General features: G+C 42.3%; 1 protein-coding gene across 1 annotated transcript in view; it reads left to right on the top strand.

Annotated features, from left to right (window-relative positions):
- Slc15a5 (solute carrier family 15 member 5) overlaps window positions 1-26,593 on the top strand; it is an 80,423-nt gene that overhangs the window by 40,042 nt on the left and 13,788 nt on the right. Inside the window, exons 6-7 of the mRNA XM_021165677.2 lie at window positions 6,796-6,978; window positions 12,276-12,407. Coding sequence (XP_021021336.1) covers window positions 6,796-6,978; window positions 12,276-12,407 — 315 coding nt within the window. The remainder of the gene's footprint in view (window positions 1-6,795; window positions 6,979-12,275; window positions 12,408-26,593) is intronic.

Consider the following 26,593-nt stretch of genomic DNA (forward strand, 5'->3'; position numbering starts at 1 on the left):
TGGGGAGATCTCACCTAACTGGTCAAACTTGAAATTTAATAAATCGTTTGCATTATCTAGCACACAAACATTGCAATGAGAAGGATTTCCAATTTGCGATATAAACTGTTGAATTCATCATGGAAGAAAATCACAAAGTATGTCAGTCATTAAAAATATTTCTTGGAGTTGGGGATGTGGCTCAGTGGGTAGAGAGCTTGTCTGGCATGCACAAAGCTCCTGTTTTGGTCCTAAGCACTTTATGAGCCAGGCATGGTTATACCTGCCAACAGCCCTAGCACTCAAAGGGTATAAGGAAGATGAATAGTTCAAGGTCATCTTCAGCTACAGAGTGACCTTGAGGCCAACTTGGGGATACATGAGACACCATCAAGACAAACAAACAACAGCAGCAGGAAAACAAACAGGCAAACAAACAAACAAGAAATAAAACACCTCCTAGATCTATGCCAGACAAAGCCTTGACATGCTTATAGTATTTCTAGGTTAAATTCCCTAATATTCTAGATGCATAGATGCATCTATTTAAACACCAACCTTAACTTACCAAAATTCTAAAGCTGGTCATACCACCTGTCATACCTAGAGATACTTTTGACTCAGACTGTCACGATGCGAAGTTGGTCACACTATGAGTATTTCTTTCCCTTGCATGGATTACATAGATTCCGTTTCTGTAACCTGCTCCATTCAGTACCGAGAGCTGACACATCCTAGTATTAATCTGATTAAAATGAGCTTAATTAGCATTACTGATAAGTCCCACACAAAGCCTGACCATGGAATTCTCTTGGCGTTGAGGCACCATTTAAGTTAAAATGTAGTCAGACAAAAATATATTCAAATGCTAAAGTAAGATCTACTTTAAAATAAAACTGAAAATTCTGACTGTACCGAGAGTTGGTTGTAAAACAGTTCAGCAAAGCATTGGTCCCTTTATGCATCAGTAGTGCCTTCCAGTACATCTTATAAGTGGTTGTCACATGATGATCCCATTGGGTTGGAAAGGGAAATATAGTCAACCTAAAATCAAAGTCCTGGCTCCAGCCACTTTAACTGAAGTAGGGTTAGCTCTGACAAGATTGCTTCCCCCCACCCCCTCCTTTCTCTCTTCCACTTTTAAACAAGTACATGCTATTATAGTCCTGAATGTCCTTGAACTTGTGACTTAAGACAGTCCTCCTGCCTCAACCACGACCACTGGGAATACAAGCAAGAGAGGCTATGCCTGGTTGGGATTACTGTTTTCCATGAGGTTTTCAAACCGACAATTTCTCACAAGGAAAATACGATATTCTCTCTGCAAAATAAATAATAGAACGAACTGTGCCAGCAGGTAAAGGAGTCTTTTATAGTTGTCTGCAGTGGTTAATTGTCTTCTTGGTTGTTCATTTGTTTATCAAAGGCACTTTAATACCCTCAGGTCTTAAAGCTAACATAAGATCAGCATTAAGTGTGGGGTGAAGTAGAAGGGCCATCTGAAGCGATAGTTGACGTTTCATAGAGATCAAGCTGGGGCCTGATCTTGTTAAATAAATGGTATGCTTCACGGTCAGAAATTCAAAGAGACTGAGGACCATCTTCTGGAATGAGATCGGTGGTCTAAGGAGAACCCACGCAGCGGAGGGCGGCGCCACGCAGAGAACCCACGCAGTGGAGGGCGGCACCACACTGAGAACCCACACAGCGGAGGGCGGCGCCACGCAAACACAGAAGCTTAAGAGAGTAAAGCCAATCAAAGTATAAAAGCACAGGCCACGGTTTGAGAGTTTAATTTTGTATATCACATGCATGCAACAACACCTTTGGAGGCCAGAAGAGGATATCAGATGCCCTGGAACGGATGGCTGTGTGCCGCCATGTCGGTGCTGGGAATCAAACCCTGATCATCTGTAAGATCCAGGAACACGGCAAAGTGCTGAGCAGTCTCTCTAGCCCCAGCACACACTGTTTTAACAGTGGGAAGTCTCTTCCCCAAAGGCAGCAAGCACATGATAATGACGTCATTGCTAAGTTCCTATTCTGTTCTGGAAACCTGCTAAGTGAAGGATCTGAGGAAAATGTGCTAACCTTCCAAGAGAATTTTACAACTATGGAAGAGCACGTAACATCAGACACACACATTAGACTACCCACGGACACTCCATAGTCTTCCTAGTGGATAAGTTTATTAACCAATATCTTAAAAATATTAATATGTCCATAATTTATTATTAGATTTTTGCTTCAATATATGACATTAAATGAAGGATTCGTTCTGGAATGAATTCCAGCTTTCTTTTATTTCATTGTGCCCTAATTCTGAAAGTGTCATCTGGTGAGATAATAACATAAATTATGAGAACTTTGATATGCTTATAGGTTTGTTCACAGTCACACAGCCAATATTGAAATATCTATTATCTGCTATCTCCTCAGGAACCCTGTGCTCAATCTTATAAATATAGATCTATAGGAACTATAAAATGTGCACGTTCTGATCAATGGCACTGGGCTCTGGTTATGTTGTGATCTCGCCCAAAGTTTTTATAAAAAAAATTTAGTGGAGTAGATTAAACTCAGATTGGAATCAAACTTTGAATTTTTTAAGTCATTTTTTCACTGGCCTGGGGCTGAAGCAGCAAACACAGGCTTTTAGATCCTTCATGGACAATCAACTCTGTCCCAGATCATGTAAGTAATGAGTGTTATAGTTCAAATGGGCTCATCCTCGCTGCAAGTCACAATGACATTTAATTCCCAATGGGACAGTATTGCGATGTTTGGATGGTGAGCAGTAACTGGGGCATGAATGGAATTCCATGCCCTTAAAAAAGGACCCAGTGGGGTCCCCAGGGAGGGCTTAGGGAAAGGATCGAAGGACTGAATGGGTTGGCAAGCCCAAGAAGAACAACAATATCAACAAACCAGACCCTCCCCCAGAGCTCCCAGGGACTAAACCATCAACTAGAGAGAACACAGGTAGGGACCCATGGCTCCAGCTGCATAAGTAGCAGAGGATGGCCTTGTTGGGCGTCAATGGGAGGAGAAGCCCTTAGTCCTGTGAAGGCTCGATGCCCCAGTGTAGGGGAATTCGAGGACAGGGAGGCAGGAGTGGGTGGGTGAACACCCTCATAGAAGCAGGAGGAGGGGGATGGGATGGGGGCTTGAGGGGGTGGGAAAGAGGATAACATTTGAAATGTAAATAAAGAAAATATCCAATAAAATAAAAGGACCTAATGGAAGAACTTTGTCCTGTTTGCCCTCTAACTTATACTCTGTGACATCACAGAATACATCCTCTTCAGAGGATGTAACTAACATTTGAGGCACCACCTTGGACCAAACAGGAGCCCGCACCAAGCAAGTAGGCTTGCTGATCCATGACGGTGGACTTCCTAACCTGTAAGACTGAGAAAATAAATCCCCACTCTTTATAAATGATCTTATGACAGGCATTTTGCTTCAGCAAAGTAGACCATTCAAAACATTATATGATATTGAATTATATGTGTCTTTTGCCCAAATTTGTCTGGAACGGGACCCTTGGTTGGATTGAGCCAGATCAATCGGGTATTGTTCTATGGTAATGAGGAGTGCCTCGGGGTTTACGGTGGACAGGCACCATCTGAGGGTAAGGTTTTAGTGCAGTTCTGCTTCTGTTGTTAGGTGTGTGCCTGCGGGGCTCCATAGCTAACAAGCTCTCAGTGACATCAACAGTACAGGCAGCCAAGGGCAGAGGAGGGTCCAGGATGGCTTTCTAAGATTCCATGCAGATCTGTGTAGTAGTAGACATGTCCTGATGAAAACCCATCATTTGTTATCAAGCCAAAAATAAAAACCCAAAACCAGCAAACACTAACTGCCAAGCAAGCAACTCACTGTAGCCCTGGGCCACATCTGGTCCCACATCTGCCTTTAAACGTGGAAGCTGAGAGATACTTACGCACATGAACATTTGAAGTTATTTGATCATAAGAAATGTTAACTTTGAGCCCCAGCTGAGTGAAGCTACACAACTCCCTCACAGATTGTTATTTTGAATGTGATTCATTAAAAGGTTGTAAAAATATTTTTCCCCCTGCTTGTTACACACATGCTTGAGTTTTCTCAATTTTGCCTTTTGGCTTGCAGGAAGTGTGTGTTTATTACTGGCCATTACAGAAAAACCCAAACCGCAAACCTGGTCTAACAAACTGGCAGACACACTACAAACTTCCTCAGAGAAATTACAAACCTTTTGACAGAACAAGTGATGGTCTCCCACCCAAGGAATAACAACCCTGCTGAGCCTCTAACATGAGGTGAGGTCTGGGTGGTATGCCTACAGACCAAGGGATACTCAGTACCTAGTTATGTGACTTTTGTCTAGATTCCTGAACCTGAAAGGTATCCCAGAAGACACCCCTAGAAGTCAAATTCTAGAACAATCACCTGTAGAGGTATCATTAAGCCCGCTCTCTGCTCCCAGCAGGTGCATGTGCCTCCTCTACACCTGCCCAAGAGCTCTGGATTCTCGATTCTCGCGCCAGCTCTTTTTAAATATGCCTAAGCAGTGCAGTGCCTGGGTACTTCCAAACCTCCCCGTGGCTAACACACGCTCCCCTCCGATATCTCTGGATGACTACATTACTATATCTATATTTAATCTTTGCTGCCCTGGACCCTGCTAGAGTCACTTCCCCCTTTGCATCTACATTTCAGCCATCTATTCCTCCTGCACCTTCCCTCAGTGGTCCATCTCTTACGCCCTCCTCATGGCAGAATCTTTATTCCCTCTCTCCTGCTTTTCTTACCCTGGGAATCCTAAACGCCTCGCCTCTGTTTTCCTGTCCAGCCGTTGGCTTCTGGCAACTCTATTTCCCAGTCAGAGCCAACTGGAGGCAGGGACCCTCAGCGCAGACTTGCGGGTTCCATGTGATGTCAGGAGCCAAATTAACACAAATAACATTAGAACCCATCCCAACAAGCACCTCTCTGTGATGTGTCTGAATGAGGACCACATACAGAATAAGCATGTGTTCCACCACTGAGCAATGACTTCAAACTGCAAATTACAATGAGAAATTAGGTCTACATTCATTTCTAAGATGTCTTAAAATTACATATTATTGCATATTGGTAAAGCACTTTTCAACCGTTGTGCGGTAGATCCAGGCAAATTCAATTGAAATTTAAAAAAAAAGTCTATTATCTTTTTTCTTTTATTAAAAATAGAGTGGTTTTTGTCCTCACATAATATATCTTGATTGTGGTCTTCCCTACTCCTCCCAAGCTCTCTCCATCTCTCCTTCCATCTGGATCCATCCCCTTTCTGGATTTCATTAGAAAGAAAAAAATACCAGGCTTCTAAGGGACAATAATAAAATAAAACAAAATAAAATATACTACGGTAAAATCCATCACACCAGACAAGACAAGACAAACAGAAGAAAAGAGCCAAATAGAAGGCACAAAAAAAAAAAAAAAAAAATCAAAGATCTACTCATTCACACACTCAGGAATATCCTAAAAACACTAAACTCGAAGCCACAACGTACACACCCTGTGCAGACCCGTGTACAGCTTGTGAGTGCTGCCTCTGTCTCTGTGAGATCATAGGGGCTTTGATCATGTTGCTGTAGAAGGCTTTGTTTCCCTGTGCCCCCCCATCCCCTACCCCACATTCCTCTGGCCCATACATCCTTTCTGTCTCAGAGTTCCCAGATCCCTTGGGGCTAGGGGGCTGATGGAGATGCCCTGTTTAGGGCTGACTATTCCCAGGTCTACCACTTCTGAAAAAAAAAAAAAAAAAAAAAACTAGCTTGTGTCTATTTAAAAAAAACAAACAAAAACAGAAACAAAACAAAACCTCGTCTTTCTATTTTTTCCATATTTCATTTTTGAATTCCTGATGACCAGATGTTGAACATTCCTAAAACAATTCAGTATGTATCTCAAAAATCTTTCTTCAAATGTCTATAATCTTGACATTTTTGTCTACTTGGTTGGTTGGTCAGTTGATGGATTGCTTAGTTGGCTATGTGCTTAGGAAACTGGTTGGCTAGTTGGTTGATTGGTTTCTTGGTTAGTTGGTCATTTGCTTGGCTCGTGGTTGATTGGTTGAGTTTTGTTTCTTCAATTGCTCCTTTACCTTCTGTTTTTTGACCTGATCATTTAGAATTTATGACTGAATGGAGTAAAACTACTGGCACACAGTACTGTGGATAAAGTGTGTATATACACAGACGAAACTTGTTAAATTTCATTGAATTGTGGGAATCTTCACCTCCCCCCCCCCCCAGAAAAGACAGGGGATGGAGAGTGGAGGGTGTATTCCACTATGGAGAGAAAACTCATTCTATGTTTTGGGTTCAGCAAACCCCTAATACTCAGGGTAAGGCATGAGTGATGGAGGGGCTTGCTGTCCACAATCCTGATTTTCATTCTCATCCTTCCACCCCAAGTCCAAGGTCAACTTATGTAAATATAGAGTTATCTCTCGTCCCTCATCAGAGGAAGAACAGAAATGTGAGTCTTTATAATGTTAACAGGACAATAGTTTATGTAAACCTCACAACTTCCCTACAAAGCTAGCATTATTCCTGGGCCTTATAACTCAGGAAAATGACAATAAGCTTAAGCAGCAAGCATAAGGCCCAGAAGGAGTGGATTGAGCAAACAGAGTGACCTCAGCCCTTCAGTCCAAGAAACATCCAGGTCGTCGAGGTATAAGGAACATTTCTGTCTAGCTGGTGTGTGTTAGCGTGTGTTAAGCTGTGTTAGTGTGCGTCGGTGTGTGTCCAAGCTCTCTTTTCCTTTTTTTTTCTCCTGCAGTTGCTGGTAACATTTGTGCAGCCTCCTCTGTGGCAATGGCTGGCTTCCTAGAAATATACAGAAAACTTGCCCAGGAGCAGTCTCCTTCAGGCAAACTTTTCTCTGTTTCCTCCATGGCCTGTGTCTATCTGGTTCCACAGTATGTGCTGCTTGGAGTGTCTGAAGTCCTGGTAAACCCTGCTGGTGAGTATCGCTATCAGTGAATGCTTCGAGGTTAGCACTACCCAAGGAGCACTACCCCTGGAGCACTACCCCTGGCCTGCATCCCCAAAGATGCCCAAGAAATCTGTCCTCATCCTCACTTAAAACTGTCTCAATTGTCTTTGTTCTTCTATCTATAACCAACTATTAATTCTGTCTGGATATAGGAAAAGGGACTCGCTAACCTGATTAAAGCCAAGACCTTTGAGTCAGAAAGAAGTAGACAGAAATGAACCTGGAAGAGCATGAACTACAGCCCGCTTTGTGAAAATTCACCCTCCACAATCCCTCCCTGCCTTTAACTCAGGCACACTCACAAATGCGCCCACCCAGAAGTGGTTCATGGACTTTGAGAGTATATAAACATGCAAATGAGATGAGAATTTGATGCAATTTACCTAATAACTCGATGTCTTCAAATTAAATTACCCTAGATTAAGTGTAATCACCAGTCTATCATAAGACGTGTTCAAATTATGTTTATTAAATATCAGAAGTTTCTAGATTATCTCAATTGCTTACATTGATTAGACTAGCTGCTTTATACTGTACCACAATATTTTGAGAACTTCTGGCAATGTAGGCATGCGTGTGTTTGTGTGTCTGCACACTGACCAACATGACCTGGGAAGCTCATCTTGAGTCTTGGTCTTCCTCATGGCTCCTCACAAAGTGATAGCTACATGCAAGTCAATCTACATTACACTTTACTGAGAATATTTTCACATGTTTTAACTAAAGAAAATATATGTATTATGATTTTCATGTATGTTTGCTTACATATATGCACTGTGCATGCAGTGCCTTTGGGTGCCAGAAGAGGGCATCTGATCCCTTAGAACCAAGGTTACAAATAGCTGTGAGCCACCATGTGGTACAGGAATCAAACCTGGGTCCTCTAGAGAACTACTAGTGCTCTTAACCACTGGGACATCTCTCCAGTCCCTGTAACTATCTTCACATATCCAATGTCACCTGTTTCCCAAAATTTTATGCACAAATATCCTAAATTAAAATTCGAATTAATTCATTTTTGCCTAAAGCCTTTAATAAGTCTACTATACTCTGTGTTATTCCAAACTTCTCTATGAGTATATTTAATAAATTTATACACACACACACAGACACACACACTCACACACAGACACACACACTCACACACAGACATACACACTCACACACACACTCACACACACACACAGACACACACACTCACACACACACACTCACACACACACTCACACACTCACACACACACACTCACACACTCACACACAGACACACACACACACAGACACACACACTCACACACAGACACACACACTCACACACACACACTATGCACATATATGAAACCAGAGCAGTTAACTCAAAAATTTAAGTAAATTAATGGAATTTATCTAATCATAGCCATGAAACGTATTCACAGTTCTCTTCCATTCTGTAAAAAAATTTCATTTACTTATTCCATATGAACCATTTAGTAGGTTTTGTGAGGGGAATATCATTGTGCAGTCCAGCTAAGAATACACAAGACGCTTGAATCAATGTAGCCACATTGGCATCTGTGGTCAGCCCAATGTTGTCTCTAGAAACAAGTCCTTGAAAATAGATGAAATCCATGAAAGCAATGAATGGCAGAAATTCCTAGCTAGCTCAACAAAATGAAAACTTTCAAACCTGGTTTTCATGGTAGCAGTATCTTCTCCAGCTGCCTTATCCACCTAGAAGCTTTCCAGTCACCACCAACAACAGAAGCACAAAACAGAAGTCAAGACAAAAACCTATCAAGACAGTGTAATTGTGGAACTTACAGCTTTTTTGTTGTTGAGGACCGGAAAGAAAGCAGGAAAGACAGAAGGTGGGAGGAGCACAGAGGAGATTAGAGCACAGCCACAATTACTGTCAGGCCATGGGCAGGAAACCTTTCGTAAAGTAACCAATAGATAGAGTTTGCAGTCCAGTCTCTATGTTAGTTGTTCAACTACTTATTGTGGTAGACACCAAGCCATAGCCAATGTATTGTGAAGGATACTTCATGCTTTAATACAACTTGGTATACATGGGTGCCGGCCTGGACATTTTGCCACCGCAGCTGTCCTGTCCCTAGATGGTGACTATGATGTAAATGAATTGGACATTAATAGTTCATGGAAGACATCAGTGGGAAATGGACAAAGAAACCAAGATTTGGGTGAATCGAAGGATGGTCTATATAACAGCAAAGCGGCCAAAGGCTAACGCAAGTGGTACTAGAGACCCTGAGGGAGAGAAGAGTCTGTCAATTCAGAGGATAATGAACATGATTGACAGGTGACAACATTCAAGAGAAGTCTAGGATAATGTGATATCATGAGATTCTGGGATGAAGACTTCAGGGATAAGGACAGGCTGATGCTTTACAGGCCTAATGGCGTAAGCTCCATTTGGGGGGTTGTGGTCTTTCATAAGTTCTAAACTGCTTCTCATCAAACACAACAAACACATTTTCAACTGTACCAGAAAAACTGGAGTGAAAAATGAAGAGTTCCGGTGATGACTTCCCAGTCGCAGGTGCCTCAGGAAGGTGGTTATGTCTCCATATGGCTACGGAGCCCACACATGCTGCAAGTTTCATCGCAAACCATAGCCTGCTGCTCTCCGGAGGCGCGTTTTTAGCTCTCGTTGGCAAAAAAGACCAGTTTCTGTACACACTTTGAATATTTTGTTTACTGGGTCTCCCTAGCATAGTGGTTATTTTAGAGTAGTGGCTGACTTGTTGATTGTATCTGCACCATCACGGGCTACAAGAAGCACCTTGGAGCCTGAAAGCGTAAGTCGATGAGCACTAAAGTTGAACAGGATCAGAACAGGCAATGAGGCACCAGAGATTTGGAGATCTGAAGTCTTGGGAAGCTAAGTCCTATAAAAGGGAACTGGAGGCTTTCAAAAAAATGACTAAAACGACACCAAAGAAAGATTAACCAGCAGGCAGAGAGCTGGCAAAGTGCACTCATGAATTATACACTGCACCAGAAGCTCTAGCAAGAGAAAAGCACCGGATTAATAATTAAGTAGCCGAGCAATCATGGTCTCCTGTGTCCTGCTTCTTCCCAGGGAAAGGAATCAGCCCACTTATCCTTCCAGGATTTGTCTCCCAGTATTGATGGTGAGCAGGAGGCAGAAGACAAATCCATGGCAACTGAAATCAATTCTTTCCAGAGCTTCATACACACACTCAAACTTTCCTGAAAGTCCTAGAAGGCTTGGCAACAGGATCCTGTTGGTGACTTGTGCTGTACAGAACATCTGGAGAGCCTGGCCACCAATATTAGCTGCCCTTCTTTGCAATATGTTATTTATCCACACTGTCTTCATCCCCAGCCAGTGTTTGCTCAGGTGAGGGCCTGTGTAACTGCACATTCTGCTGGTCCCCCTTCTGGAGCTTAAATCAGAGAAGGAAGGGACACCATTTCCCATCTCATGCCCACCTTCCAGTTGCTTTCTTGGAGCATAGACAGGGACTCCCCTAATGGTTTATTGGATGAAGAAATAAAGACACGTGGGAGACACATAGAAAATAAACCAGAAATGTTGTGCAATTGTGGGAAAGAGCATTGGTGTGTATTGTCTATTGGTAAGTTCATCTGAACAGCTGGACCAGAGCTGGAGGGTGACTCTGCAGGTGAACACGCCTGTCAAGCTTGTGTTCCATCTCTGGAAGCTAAAGTGAAGAGGAAGGAACTCAGCCCAGAAAGTTGTCCTCTGAGCTGAACCTGAATGCTGTGGCCCCTGTGCCCACTGACACACATTAATCATGATAACATCATTGGGGGTGTGGGGTGCTGTGCTGGACAAATACAGAGCTTTTCTAGGGAAAGTACAAAAAAAAGTCAAGTATCCCTTAGTGGCCGATCTGGTTTAGGTAATTCCTCAGCTGAGGCCCCTCCTCACAGATGACTTTAGCCTGTGGTGTATTGACAATGGAGGCTAACCAAGACACGGGCAATGTAAAAAGTGGTTTTCTACATTGCCTTGCACAGAAGGATAAATATTGTTTATGATCTTTATAAATATGTTTATATATATTCAAAAGATAACCTTAACCTTAACACAAAAGCTCACAACTGGTCAAAGTGCAGAGAGCAGCAGCAACCAGTGGGGGCGCTCTGCCACGGATGAAGCGTCTACTTCACATCCTTCCCAGGGCTCAGGGACCACGGCTGAGGAGGAGGTGGAAAGACTGTAGGAGCCGGAAGTTGAGGAGGGCCAGCAATATTAGCTGAGGAAGAGTCTTCTAGATGCGACAGGACCACTGCTCCCGTGAGCTCACGGCAGCTATGGCAGTCTGCACAAAACCTGCTCATGATCGAATATGTCAACATTCTAGCACGGAATGGGAAGGAATTCATAGGTCTACGTCCCCACCCCTAACAGAGGATGGCTTCTAGGAAATGGAGACTCAGTCTTCTTTAAAGGTGTGGTTCTCGGTGGATAAACCATGTTCCGATAGATGGCACTACATGCAGGGGTATGTGGAGAACACAAACTGGAATCCACAAGTTACTAAAAAACAAAAAGGGAAAATATGAAGTTGGAGGAGTGGGGGGGGGGTAAGTAAGTGATGTGTATCTGGAAGGAGTTATGTGTTATATGAAATTCTCATATCATTAATAAAAATATTAAAAAGGAAAAATGAAGGTAATTAGGCTTACTTAACAAATGCAAATCGGCATTAAACTCATCACTTTAAAGGTAGCCCAACAGGTACCACCACATCTCCCTGTGCATGAGTAATGGGAATGTTTCCACTTGGAAGAGGAAGATGCTGATTAATCAAGTTGTATATGCTCGCGGGGCCAACACATCAAGGTCTTAGAGCACTCTTACATGAATCCAGAACCCTTGTGCAAATATCCTACAATAAATTCAAGTTTTCTACAGGCCATGGAGTCCCAGGCAGAGATTTCATGACAGGGGTGATACCCAGAACAAGTAGCACCTTGATGATACAAATGTGTCAGAAGTATTCAAATATGGCTGAAAGTCGGTGATGACCTAACAGCGCTCAACTACCAAGCAATCCTGGTGGCTCCATGGGGCTTCCTCCTCTCCTGTTTTATTCTCTGACATTATCTGTGAATTACATCATAACCTGACTGTGCACTAACCTTAAAAACATCCACCCTGGGGATTTTGCTCATTGGTAAATTTGATGCATGGTCTGTATGACGCATTGGGACATGGTCTATAAAAGCGATTTCCGTGAAGTCCTAAATCCTGGCCTCTTGTTCTCCCAGTGTCCATGGTAACCCACAGAGTCGTCCCAAGCACCTTCAGAGGAGCTTCCACGACTTTTTTGACACTGTTCCATGGATCTGCCTGTTTCGCAGGGGCAATGCTGATTGAGTTGGTTTATCTCATCTCAGAAGGTAAGCGCCCTCTCATCGTATCCTTATATACATTGAGCTGAAGACCAGAGAGCTAGGAGGCAAAACCATAAAGTCTTTTTATTTTTAATTGATCCACTTTTGCAATTAAGATAGAATTAAGATATGAAGTAGACTCTTGCTATATTCATTAATTTCTGGGAATTGTTTTTCTTTTGATAGGAGGAGGTAATTACAGAATGTCACTTCCCATGAGACAGTGTTGGCTGTCTTTGAAAGTGCATTTTGAAGCTAACAGGTCATCGCATTTGCATTAGATTTCACAGTGAGGCCATATTCAACAATGGCTGGTAGCTATTGCAGACAATGTGGTAAAGAGTTAGCACATGCATATATGTAGGGTTGCAGGGCACCCCCATGGCCTACTTGGCTCTTGATTGACCCCAAATGTTGTCCATACAACTGAGGAGAAATCATGAGGTAGCTAACAAATAATCTGGAAATTTTTCCCAGTAGACATTTTGGATAAAGAAGTAAAAAATATGGAAAATTCAGATGCAAATGTTAAAATACTCTAGTTTTAAGTTGGCCTGTGAGTGGAAAGAGCAGGGAACATGGAAGTCATAGTTAGTGGTAACAGAGAAGTGCCTTTACCTTTTTTAAGTCTGCCAATCTTAAAATATTAGCTTAAAATGTCGATATTCCTTAGAGTTTGTCTTAATGGGTGTTTTCTTACTTTAAGGAAAATGCCATTCACTTACTCTTTTCTACTTTCAAACATGTTTTTGGTTGTACCCTTCAAATAACATAAAGGAAGGAATGATTTGTGTGATCTCTTAAACAAACAGATTCAATGTACCTGCTCTTGAACTATACAGAAAATAACCCCCTCAATGAAAAATTCAAATACAGTCTCCGTTCAAACACTTAACTATTCCAAGCACTGTATGGGGTATTGGGGTACCAGCACCAGCAAAATAAGCACCCCCCAAGCTTCTAGAAAATTCCTAGTAATTCAGGGAGACACTGTCATGAAGAACAATGCATATAGTAGGTTTAGAAAAATCTACCGGTTTTAATTGTTTGGGTGACAAGGACACCCTTTAAATATCTGAGAAAGTTGAGCAAAAGCCTGTATGGGACACTAACTATGTCTCAAGACCCATGTCACAAAGAATGGTGTACAGTGTTGTTGTGATTCTGAAGGAACTCAAATCCAAACCAATAGCCTTTAACTCCAGAAGGTACAGTGTTTAACCTCTGATGGTCAGTTCCCCCGTGATAAAGTATGCCTTTTCAAGATTTTTATAAATGACCTTAAGTCTCACCTAACCTGCAAACTAAAACACTTCAAGTGCTAAATAGGTTTCCTTACTTTATGTTACTTATTGAAAATAATTCCGAAAGTTTAAAAGATTTCTACAAGGGTGTTGAGATGGCCCTGTGGGTGAAGGGGCTTGCTGCCAACCCTGGCAACCAAAATTCCATCCCTGGACCGCACACGTCAGAGGGTGAGAATGGAACAGTCTCACCATGGCACTAAGACAGACACACAGGATAAGTAAATATCTAGATCAATGCACAAAGAGAGTGACTATAATCAGATCTCATCTGACATGCGCTAGAAGAACTACAAAGTCAAATATTAAGCACCCCGTGTCTTAGATAAATTGAAACTGTCTTTGCTGCATTAGGCGTCTTACCCAGAATTAGATCAAACTTCCTACATTGTCCTCCAAATTCCTGCATTTTATCCACAACTTTGGAGATAGCACTAAACTCGAGTTCATTTAATCACTGCTATCAAAGGAGGCTCAGTGAACAGACGGTGGGACATAGAAGAAAAGAAAATCAATAAGAAAAAACCAAACCAAACCAAACCAAACAAACAAACAAACACCAAACAATCTTCACAAGCCAGCAAAATGGAGCCTCACAGAGCAGCATCACAAAAGACTACCTTAACAGAGCAGTGAACTCCATTGGAGCCGATGAGTGCTCCCATGCAGCCAAACTAACGTTGTCAAACTAACAAGGAGAAGCCTTCTTTAGCATCCTGTGCACTGAGATTGCAGCTGTTCATCACTATGCCCTAGTTAGGCAGTATCAGGGACTGAGCCCATGGCCTCCTGCCCACCAGGCAAGCACTCTGCCAGCCCTGGTGCCCCTCCACTGCCTTTCTTGCCCATTCCCCTTCCCCTTTGGGCATTCGCAGGGATATTATTTGTTTAGTAAACTTGATTTGCTTAATATGATGTTCATCAGCTGCAAACATTTCCATGCAGATGGCATAGCTCCATTCTTCTGTATGGCTGGGCAGCATACCACTGTGTACAGAACTATGCATTCCCCTGTTGCACACCTAGCTTGTTTACATAGTTTAGTTATTGTGAGCCTACAATAAACATTGATGAGCGAGTGTCTCTGTGGCGTGATGGCTTGGGGTCCTTTGGGCACATACGCAGGAGTGATATACCTAGGTCACATGGTTGACCTATTTCTAGTTTTCTTTTGAGAAACCTCCATACTGATCTCCACTGCAAGTGGGACCATTTATCTTCCCCCTAGCAGTGTACAGGAGTTCTTGTTGCTCACTCTAGTGGCTTGAATAAGCATGGCCCCTGTAGGCTCATGTATTTGAATTATTAGTCATCAGGGAGTGGTGCGCTCTCGCTCTCTCTCTCTCTCTCTCCCCCCCCCCCATTACCCCTCTCCCAAGGATTGCCTTGGTCCTTGTGTCTCTTCACAGCAATAAAACAGTAACTAAGACAGCCACATCCCCACGCATACAATCTACATGGTTGGTTTCTGATGAGGGTGGCAGATGGACTCTCAGCATCGTTTAGGTTTGTACTTCTCCAGTGGCTGCTGAGGTTGAATGTCTCTTCACGTGTCTCTCAGTCCTGTGTAATTCATCTTTTGCAAGCTGTTCGTTTCATTAGGGCCATTTTTAATCGCATTGTCTCCCCGTTTCGTTCTTTCTTTTTTAATTCTTCACACATTCTCAATATGAACCCTCCGTCAGATGCATAGCAGCCGAAGACCTGCGCCCAGTCTGTAGGCTGCCCTTTTGTTCATTTAATGTCTTCTTCCCTGCAGAAAGATTTCGTTGAAAATCTAAATTGTCATTGATAGTCTGCGTCGTAGAGTAGAAGTTTTTATTTTCATTGTCAGATTTATTACAAAACTTCCATGTAGGCTGTAGCATTATCCTTGTTTTTTTTAAATACTATAATTAAAGTAGAAAGAAGTTCTCCAGGCATCTCAGCTTGTATCTGAAAGAGACCTGATGCCCTCAGCATGCCCAAATCACTTACCATGCTAAGCAATGTAGAAGGAAGTCCCCAAGCATAAAGGCTTTATAATGACATCTCTAATTCCTACCATGTAACCTCTGTCTGTCAGTGTACACATGAGATAATATTCATCCCATCCTAGACAGAGTAAAAGATGGGGAAGCACTGTTTATAGAATGGGCAAGGTTTTGGTGACCTTAAAAGATAGGTTACCAGTGACACTTTCCAAATTGGGCTCTGAGGTCAGACCCTCTCTAAACACGTACTGTTTAAACTGGCAATTAGCTGACTCACTTTTTTCTTTCCAAAGCTCTCCTTTTCTGCTCACGATAAAATTGTATAGCATCAAATCACATCCCAAGAATTAGAATCTTTCAGTTGGGAGATGCCTCGAATAGCATAGAGTCTAACCTTGTGCCAAAACCAGAAACTGAGTCACCCCCTTCGTATTCAGGAGACATCTCTCCGTGGAGACAGAACTCTGCTTGCCTTCTGTTGATAAGTATATTTCACAGACGAAACATGACTTCTTACCATGTATGTTGATGAGTATTCAGAGAAACCAGGATACGCTGAAGGACCGGTCAGACTGCCTCCATCTGAATAGAGAGAGGCATTCTTCCTGTTCTGTATCCACCGCCGTTGTCGTCGTAGTCGTCGTCATCGTAGTCATCGTCGTCATCGTCGTCATCGTCGCCATCATAACAAACAATTAATTATGTTGTTCTGAGAGTGAGTCACTAATACCCACAGCTACTGCTCAGTAAACATTTCGGTCACCATCCCCTTCTGTGGTATAGGAAAGCCATCTCCTTTTCTCTCCCACTCCATAGCGCCTGTTCCTCCCCTGTCAGTCATCATCTGTTAAACAGCCATTTGTCAATATCTTTAAAACTCCCTTTTCAAATTCAAGCACAACATCAAACTAGACACATACAGGATGTCCATCTGCCTTCTCTGTCTGCCTATGTCCACCAGCAGATAGAGCGTGTGTTGAGTTCTCCACAGTTACATCACACTACTGGTCAATTAAAGCCTAATACTCCTTTTCCTTGTTTTGGCAGTTGCTCTCCATTCAGCTCCACTCATCCGGGGTTTTTTCCCCCTAATTAAATATAGGATGTTATCCTTCTTTTTAATAAGTGTCAACCCATCATGCTGAAAAATAGACATTTTTGGAACTTGATTCTGTCACCCAGTGAATGGCTGATCTTTCCTGTGTTGTCTGTGGGTTTAGTAAGCAAGTCCCTCAACTTCTCCCGGGTAATTGATACAATTGTTGAATTGGACAGACCTGAAAATAGAGCCTTGTGGATAATTCCCACAAACTTCATGGCAAGTTAATGACAACCAACTCAATCCTCCCCTTGTGGGTCTAATCATTTCCCAGTTCACCTAATTATGCTCATCCCACCCACGTCCCCTTCCCTCTCTAAATGACATCAAATGGAGGTCTTGTCATGTTTTACATTCCTGTTTGTGACAACCCCCTTACCCATCATGATATAATTCAAGAAAGGAAATGAGTTTCATTTAAGTGATATGGTGTTGTGATCCTATGCTGGCTTACAGTGACTAATTAGTGTCCCCCAAAGGAAATGGCTCTTTGACCACAAATATCACTTTAGGTATATCATTATCCCTCTAAGACTGTTCCCTCTTAATTAAAAATGGGCAATGCTTTTCGCTTTCCTCAGAGATGGTTATAGGATAAAATTAAATGAAGCATTTCGAAATTCCGACGCCAGGGTTTAGTTTCAAATACAAAACCGTCGCACGCTGTAACAGTGTGTTCTCTGAACACTAGGTAAGCCAAGTCAGTCTCGTGCTCAGATGGCTTTGTGGGATGGGATTGACCAGAATAATGTGGTGGTCCCTGTTAGAGAGCTGACACTGCCTCCGGTTCCACAGGGCCATTTACGGCATTCTCAACCTTTAGGAATCCCTATCAGTTATGAGGGCGGGGGGTGGGGGTGGGGGTGGGGGTGGGGCTAGATCTGCTATCACAGTCTCCTGGCTCCGAGCTACATTAGTCATTTTTAGCACAGTGGTGGAGAAATGGTGTGAACGCGGTAAATTCAAAGGGTTTCTCAAAACTCAACTGTGCAGCGAGATAGCTGTTAGAGTGACATTTTCAGTACAAGTGAGAAATCTGATCCTTCTGGGATCGCTCACTCAGAGCGTTTTAAAGGAGAAGAGGAGACTAAACCCGTCCTCCTACACTAATCACTTCAGGAAAGGTTTCTCTAAAAGCAGCAATGCTAATGCAAGGCGGTGGAAAGTCAGTCAAACCGCCTGTGTCAACTCCATCCCATTAGGAGCAAGATCAATTTCCCCAAACTCCTGACTCCAGACTCACCTTTTGACAAAAATAACAAAATAGAAATTCAGGAGGAAATGACATCTCAGTTACAGATGGGTTACAGGTGATGAAAAGTGCCTGAAAGAAATGGAGAAATTGGGCAAGATGAAGAGGTCAAGCTGAGTCCCCCTGTCCCCTCGGTCTCACCTCCTCCAGTTTCAAGGAAAAGTACAAAGAATTTGGCTGTTTAATTCAAATCAAGACCATTTTAAATTAAAAATGAGATCTTTTTAAATTCTCATTTAAATATCTACAAGAATTGAGGGCACTGACAGCCATGTCACCATGAATCACGGAGTCGCTCTGGAAAGAGGGATTTGCAGTTACAGGGAACTTGAAAGGAGAAAAGACTTTTTCTGGGTGGAAAAGTATTCAGCTGAATTTCCTGGGTCCGTGTCTTTTTCTTAGAAATGTGTTTCTTCCAATTCAGGTCTATAACTGGGCTTTTGATTATGTATGTGTTTTAAGATCATAGATTCATAGACCCCGAAGTGGAGAACACATAGCCTGCTGTTCCCGAAGCCATCTGTGGTCAGGCCCGTATCTGAGTGGTCAAGCCCCCTGCTCCTCAGTCAAAATGAGGCACAGGATCCTCCTGGTAGGACAGTGTTAGGAAATTCGGGTGCAATTGGCTCTCCATCCTCAACCTTAGATCCCACCCAAATCCATCTTGCTACCCAGAGATGTTTGAGTTCATAGCAGTACCCAGGAGGAGCCCAAATCACCCATCTGGCTATAGACAGTCACCAACCACTGCTATTGGCTCACAAAATATAGGAAAGGGAATATAAGGGAGTATAATATGCTTGTTTTTGTTTTATTTTGTGTCATGGTGTGTGGGTGTGCGCATGCGCGAGCACGCACACGCATTTGTGCATGCATGTAGAAGTCCAAGGACAACCTCAGGCGCTAGTCCTCATCTTCCACCGTGTTTGGGTGGGGCAGGGTCCCTTTGTTGATCCCTGCTGTGTTTGCCACGTTAGTTTCCTGCAGTTCTGTCTCCAAGTCCCATCACCGCATAAGTGCCCCGGGGAAACAGACAAGTTCAGCTGTGTCTGGATTTTCAGTGTTTTCTTGAGATTCAAACTCAGGACCTCACGCTTGCACAAGTTCTTACCCACTGAGTCATCTCTATAGGCTTAACTTTTGCTCTTCTTGTCTTTCTTTCTTTTTTTTTTTTCTGAGCTTGAGCCATTGCTTTAAAATGAATTTCCTTCCAAGACTTTTGTGAGAACTCTAGGAAAACAGTAATATGATTCCCAAGTAACAGACACACGTGTTGTATACAAACAAAGATAAAGACTTCTGTCATTAAGATTGCTGTAGTTTGAACAAGGTTCCAAAGTTTTCCAGGTGAGTGAGGTGTGTGTTGCTTGCTGTTTGCTACAGTATTTCAATAATTCTTTAGGAAAGAAAGCATCCATGATGCAAAAACTCACATTCTACCTGAGTCTCAGATGCTGCTGTGAATAAGGTGACATGAAACAGTCTCTTTAGTCACCCAGGTGACTTAGATTCATATCAGAAATGACACCTCTTTAGCATGGCGCATACACAGAGCAGGGTAGAGTCAGAGAAATGTGAATCTTCAGGGAAGAGAGGCTGGAAATGGTTCTAAAGCCAAGACTAGAAGAGCGTGCAGTTTTTTTCTTGGTGAGTGAAGCCCTGATCTAGTCCTGGTAAACAGTTCCTATGACAGGGCCTAGGACTAGAGAATCATTGGCTGCATGAGAGGAGCCCATAAGATTCCAGAAAGCTGAAAATATGCAGCAATGGAGAGACTGACAGAACACTGTGGAGTTATACAGAGGTCCAATCATTTGGGACCTTTGACTGACAGCCTAAATGTACTACATCGTAAGACATTGGGTGAATGACACCTCTACTGGTATTTAAAGACTTCTGTGGGTGTAGTATGATTTTGAACAGGAGAAAAAAAAAGATACATTCAGAAGGAAAAGGATACAAAATAATCCAGGCAAATAAGGATATTAATGAAGCAGAGAAATAGACCTGAGATGCAGCTCAGCTTCTGAGATGGAACCAACACCGCTTTGGGATGGTTTTGAAAATCCGTAGATACAGGAGGGAGGCGATGGAATTACAGAAACACCAGCTGCCTGAGAACTCACTGGGTGGGAAAAGACTGTTTACTAAGTGGAAAGACTTGGAAGAGAAATATGCTGCAACACTTAACACATTACGTTTGGTGTACTGGAATGTCATCTAGATAGAAACAGCCAACACTTAAAACAGAAAGACTTTGACTAGGTATGGAAATACAAAAATGTTTGGCACAAAAATAAAATTTCAAGCCATAAGACTGAATGAAATTACCAAGTGTGAATATTAAAAATGAGGGGGAAAAATTCCTGAGGTTCAGAGTTTAGATTTGAAGTATTCAAGAAGGCAATGAGATAAGGGAGTCTGTCGAAGAAAGCAGAGGATAGACAGCCCTCCCTGGTGTGTTAGTGTGTTAGGGGTAGCATTGTGCATGTGTGTGTGCATGTGTGTATGCATGTGTGTGTGCATGTGCATGTGTGTATGCATGTGTGTGTATGTGTGTGTGCATGTGCATGTGTGTGCATATATGTGCACATGAACACCTAAGTATGCATCTGTATGTGTGTACGTGTATATGTATGATATAGATAGGTATGTAGTAAATGCGGACATGTGTGGATATATGTATATTCCTTTCACTAAACCTAAGAGGTTATTTCAAGTGTGTCATGTCTTCAAATGCTAGTGTGAAAGCTAGCAGGGTGAAAAGCTGCCTAAGAACTTGACATTCAGGCGCTACACTAAGGTCTCTCATAGCACTCGTAGGAGCCGTCTCAGGATGGGGGTGAGAAGCAGACTGAAGTGGGCTGCAGCATGTCTAGGTTAGCATGGGCACAAAGGTGCTCTTTTGAAGGACTTCAGGCTGAGAAGGTTTGGAAGATGAGTGACAGCTGGAAGGGTATGTGGGCGAGGTTGTCAGACTTAGCAAATCAAAACACCGTGTGTGCAATTAAATTTTAATCTCAGATACAAAGTGAATAAATTGTTTAGTGTATGTCCCCGTACACTACTGGGGACATAAATATGCAACGCGTGATCCATACAAAATTGAAGACATACTTACCCTAAAGTAGAAGACTCCCAGTCCCAAAACTCAACTGAGAAGTCCTTGTTTCTGAGGGAGTCTCACATACCAGCTCGAGCTGCTTTCACTCTTTGACTGTGTGTGACTGCTGAGCACAGCCAATGGGGGCAGAGAAGGAAAACGTTACAGGAGAAAGGAGCTATTCAACGGAGCTGAAGCTCCAATGAGGAGGGAACGGAGAGCCAGCCAGGCCTCAACACCTAGAGCTGGACTTCTTCCCACAAAGAAGGCTCAGGAAAGGATGGAGAAGGCAGGCAAGAACGCCAGCAGGCACCACAACCATCTTCTTTATGAAATGTGCAGCAAGCCACCGACAGCAGGCACGGGCTGAAAAGGCAGACTCTCTATACTCCTATTAATGTGAAGAAATATTTTTGCTTCTAAATATTTGAAAGAGGAGAAAGACTTTTTTTGCAAAATTTTAAAAATTGTAAAGAATACTCTCAGTGACTTTAGTGGCAAGGGAAGGAAAGACTTCACAAATGAGCATCTGCTAGACAAACCAAACTCAACATCTGGAACAAGGGAGGAAAATGGCTCAGAGGCTAAGAACATGCACTGCTCTTACAGAGGACCAAGGTTCAATCCCAATTGTGAGGTCAGGTTGCTGGCAACTGAACATAACTCCAGTCTTCGGGTATCTGATGGCTTTGCATTCATGGGCAAATACCCATATGCAGACACGTAATTAAAGATAATATAAAGAAATCTTTAAAAATTAAATTTTGTTCTACCCATGAATTTAGCATTTTATTATTTTTAGTAACTCCACTTAAGGATTGATTCATGAATTCACTCTACAAATACATATTGGGTGCCTACTGTGTGCAGGGACTGGATAGATGGTGAATTAATAATGCCCAGGCTGATGTTTAATTAACAAGAAGAACCTTACAGAAATATTTGACACTCAAATTAATATCAGATATATTCATTTGACTAATGCTATTACAATTACAGTTCATAGCTAATGGCATTATCGGGCTATTATCACAAAGCATTACCTCTCTTCTGAAACTCATTTCCATGATAATTCATTGAAATCATCAAGAGAACACACTATCTTGATGGGTTTTCCCTCCCGACGCTCTTCATAAGAATGAACCCACCCTTATAAGAGAGCCAGTTATGTCAAACACCATCCAGGCTCTTCTCCCAGCCTGTTCAGGTGAACAATGCCTCATGATTTCTCTAACCGTTCTGAAAGACGCGGTGTCCCTTCCCAGAAACAGCAACTCGACTTCATTTTTATCCACAATTCCCAAGAACTGGAAATGCAAATTGAAGCCGAAATGCAGGGCGAGTAGAGAGCGGGGTTGAGCCGAGCGTGGGTCTGAGGCCGATTTCAGCTCATCTGTTCACTCAACAAATATTGATTCTGTCTCCTTTATTTGACTTTAGGCAAACAGCTCAGCCCTTCTGTGCCTCTGTTTCCTTGTCAGTAAATTAAAGGAAATAATAATTTGAGTTTCTATTAGATAAGTATGAAAAAAATGATAGAAAAGTCAAAGTTAGAATACAGTTGTTAGGTATTATTTCCTTCAGGTATCATGAAAATTAATGTGTTTTAAAAATTAACTTAGGTAGGCGAGCTATGAATCTCAAATGAAGCATTTAAATCAGGTTACTGAAAGGAGAAAGGAAAGAAATTAACATTTATTAAGTGTCAGTTATAGGCAGGCCTTGCTGTATGCATTCCACAAAGATATTATTTCACTAAATCTCCACAAGCCTTTGGGGGCAAGTATTTGTAGCCCCAACATATATAAGAAGAAAATGAGCCCAGAAAACACATGAGTTACCAGGATCGTATAGCCATGCGGGGACTACCAGTTCCAAAGCTCTCTTCTCTGCCCTGGGTTTATTTCCCAGGGTGCAGAAGCTGGTCCACCTTGTAGATGGCTTGTATATATCTCTTAACTGTGTGCTTCTTAAACACACACACACACACACACGGGGGGGGGTGAGTGGAGGGGGACAGTGTACCTAAAATACATCAGGGTATACACCTATTTCAAGTTATCTGAACAGTCATAGACACCTGCTCACTCTCCAGTCCTATCAAATAACTTTTTAAAAATAATAATGAAGTCTAAAAGAAATAATCGGTCAGGATCCAACTGCCTTTTGAAGACATTCCAAAAGATGTCCATCAAACGGTTTCAGTTCTTTTGCCTTCCAAATGGACTCATAACTAACACAGGGGGATCACAGCAATGTCCCCAGACAGGACAGAGATTGGTTTACAATCTAAAGGAATGGGAGGTCGCATATAAAATCTCACCATGTACCTTTGAGGTATTTTGTGGTTCCCTTGGAGTTATACCTCACTGGAGCTAGGGACTGTAGACCTTGGATCCATCTTGTTCTCTTCATGGCTTGGGAGGGGATATTGGGGCTACTACAGGTTATAAACAACAGGGCAGTTTTATAATTCACATACACGTTCCAGGGTGCAGCTTCAAGTCTGCTAATGACCTTCTAATGCAGAGGTGCAGGTGGCAAAAACCCAGCACTAGATCATTTGATTAATCACTAGTGGTTTTGTCAAGTTCAATTTTTCTGGTGTTCTGCTGTCAACATAGTATATGCATAACTAAGTCCACTTATAATGGAGGTAGGCAGCTGGGTTTGAGAAGATGGTGTACAGCAAAGCTGCCAGGATGGCTCAGTGGGCAAGCACACTTGCTACTCTTCCAGAAGACCTGAGTTTAATTCCCAACACCCATGTCATGACTGCCTATGACTCCAGCTCCAGAGGATCTGACAACTTCTCCTGGTCTCTGAGGGTCTCCTCCACACACACATTAAATGTAATGTTCAAATCTAAAGTTGATGGACAAATTATTCACGTGAATTTTCTTCTAATAGTTTCCTACTTGTGCACATGAGTAGATTATGTGTGTATAGATAGTTGAAGAATAGGATTCTAGAGACTCGCTATAAATCACAACACAGGCATGTCCAGTCCTTTCTTTACTCTTTCCCGTAAAGAATACTGTGCGTGTTTGTGTGATTGGCAGTTTCAGTTGCAAAACATGAAAGAAAATATTTAGAAAGCCCATATTTAACAACTGTTAGGGTGGGATTCATGGTGTGTGGTGTGCACACCTTTCCTTTCTTGCAGAATGCTTAGACCAGCACTGGGTTTTCAGTGTCACAAATGTCACCAAGGTGAGCTTGTTTGTGTGTGCCTTAACAACATCTCTTACTATCTCGTAAGAATGGACTCCTAGAAATGGAATTATGCATGAGTGAGGCTGAAGGTCTTAGACTTCACAGACATGACACAGCCTCGAACGGCTGTGTTAAATGATCTTGATGGCATGGGAAGACTCCCCTTCTCACCTAGGGCCACACCATCTTGTAAAGTTTTTCTATTGTCTTCTCGGTCCAGGCAAGTTCTTGTTCTCTCCAACCTCAGAGCTGATTCTTACCCAGGCCCCAGGCCAGCAGACAGCCCAAGCACAAGTAGGTATTGAGAACCAGCTACCAATCAAAGGGCACAGAACTCCCCTTCCCGAAAACCACATAGAGAGGGATACCTCCTCTGCCCTGTGCACCCGGTCCCTCCTCAGAGCCCTCATCTTGTTGATGTCTGTCTTTCCCTCTATGGCATTAATAAGTCTTTTAATAAATTTCTTTATAGCAACCCACATAGGTGTTCCACTTAAATCCCAAACCTAAAACTTGCCTCTAGCTATTAATTTCACTTGGGCATCATATTCATATTTTTGCCTATGCAACTAGCAAAAGATTGATTCCCATTGTTTCTTCATACTCTTAGGGTTGTGCGGTTGAAAGCTTTAATATCCTTGGAGCATCAATACTGTATTTCTTTGTCACAAAGCTTTGAGTCAGGTGCTTTGTTCATTTTTCCTCTTTCATTTTCTGCTGCCCTCCTGAGATAACTACCAAGAGAAGCCTAACTTTTTTCTTTATATTACTTATGCATATGATCCTTCAGTCACATTCGTCACTAAGGTTTTTCTAGTTTCAACTGCCTGTTTCACTTTCGGAGATGTTTGTTTCGCTGGTCCACTGACCTACACGCTCATAGTCATTGAGCACTTTCCATGACGATTATTATTGCTGCATTTGTCTTTGCCTGTGGAGTTTTCATGGCTGAACATTTCTCCTTAGTGTACACAAGTGCATGTGGAGGCCATCACCTTCTAGGCCCCCTTCTCACCTTCCATGCTGTTTAGGAGCGTGTCTCTCTGCCTGTCTTGTTGCACACGCCAAGCTAGACAGCCTACCAACCTCTAGGAGGCTCTCCTGCCTTGGCCTCCCTCCTCACCTGTGGTAGAGCCAGGATTGTAGATGTACAGCAACATACACAGGTTTTTGACATGGGCTTCTCAGCTGGAACGCTAGCATTCTGGCGGCCAGACTTGCACGTTGGCACATTTACCCTCTAAGCCATCTCGCACTCCTGTGGCTGAACATTACATTTAACTTTCTCACCCACATGAGCTACATTTGGATTTCCTAAGAAATATGTAATTTGCTTAAAATAACCAACATTTACTGTGTTATTCAATACATGTTAGGAAAAGCTGGTTAAGCAATCCCATCACTCTAAGACACATTAATTTGATTAAATTATATGTGATACAGTGTGGCCACTCACTTCCTAGGTGATGTTAGAAGCTGCTTCAGGCTGTCTGTGGTCTGGCTTCTCGTGGCCACCTCTCATTCTGAACTTCCCATAACTTTTCTTTTAGTTGTTCGGATGTTATATCATAGATTTCATGTCCAATGTTTCTAATCATCTTTGATTTATGGTTATTCTTGATTTGTTTCTATGTGCTTTGTGATTTTACTTATAGATAAATTTTAGAATTGTCTTACCTATTTTCCCCAGTCACCCATTCTTCATCTTCTACCCAGACCCTTTTACTTAACCAAAATAAGTACAGTTAAGCTTTGGGAAAATTATGTTCCACTGGTGTGGAATAAAGTTACTTTTAAAAGAAATCTGTTGAGTCACAGAGGACCAAATGCAGGGCCTTATAGCATGCTGGGCCAGCACTGTACCATTAAGATAAACCCTGGGCTCTTGGAACATTTTAGTCTGTTCAACATTTGTTAATTCCCTTTAGCAATATTTTGTTTACTTTATATGTGCACTAAACATTTCATGTTAAATAAACTATAAGAACTCTTTTTTTCTTTTTTCTTGCCATAAACTCATTCTCTCTCATTACAACCTTACTGAAAGATGGCTACTGATCCACACAGAGATGGCCTTTGTTCACATCTTTTCAAAATTTCTCAAATTTTCTTAGTAAGTTTAAGGTATGTCAATCAATTGCCGATTAGCTTTGCAGTGAAAATAATCCCATCTTCAAACAAATGTGATGTTTTACATTTTTAGAACAGTGTGCAATGGGAAAAGAGACAGATGAGTGCAGAGGCG

The sequence above is a fragment of the Mus caroli genome, unplaced genomic scaffold, assembly GCF_978045245.1.
Source record: "Mus caroli unplaced genomic scaffold, Mus_caroli_1 scaffold_7, whole genome shotgun sequence".
Lineage (NCBI taxonomy): Eukaryota > Metazoa > Chordata > Mammalia > Rodentia > Muridae > Mus > Mus caroli.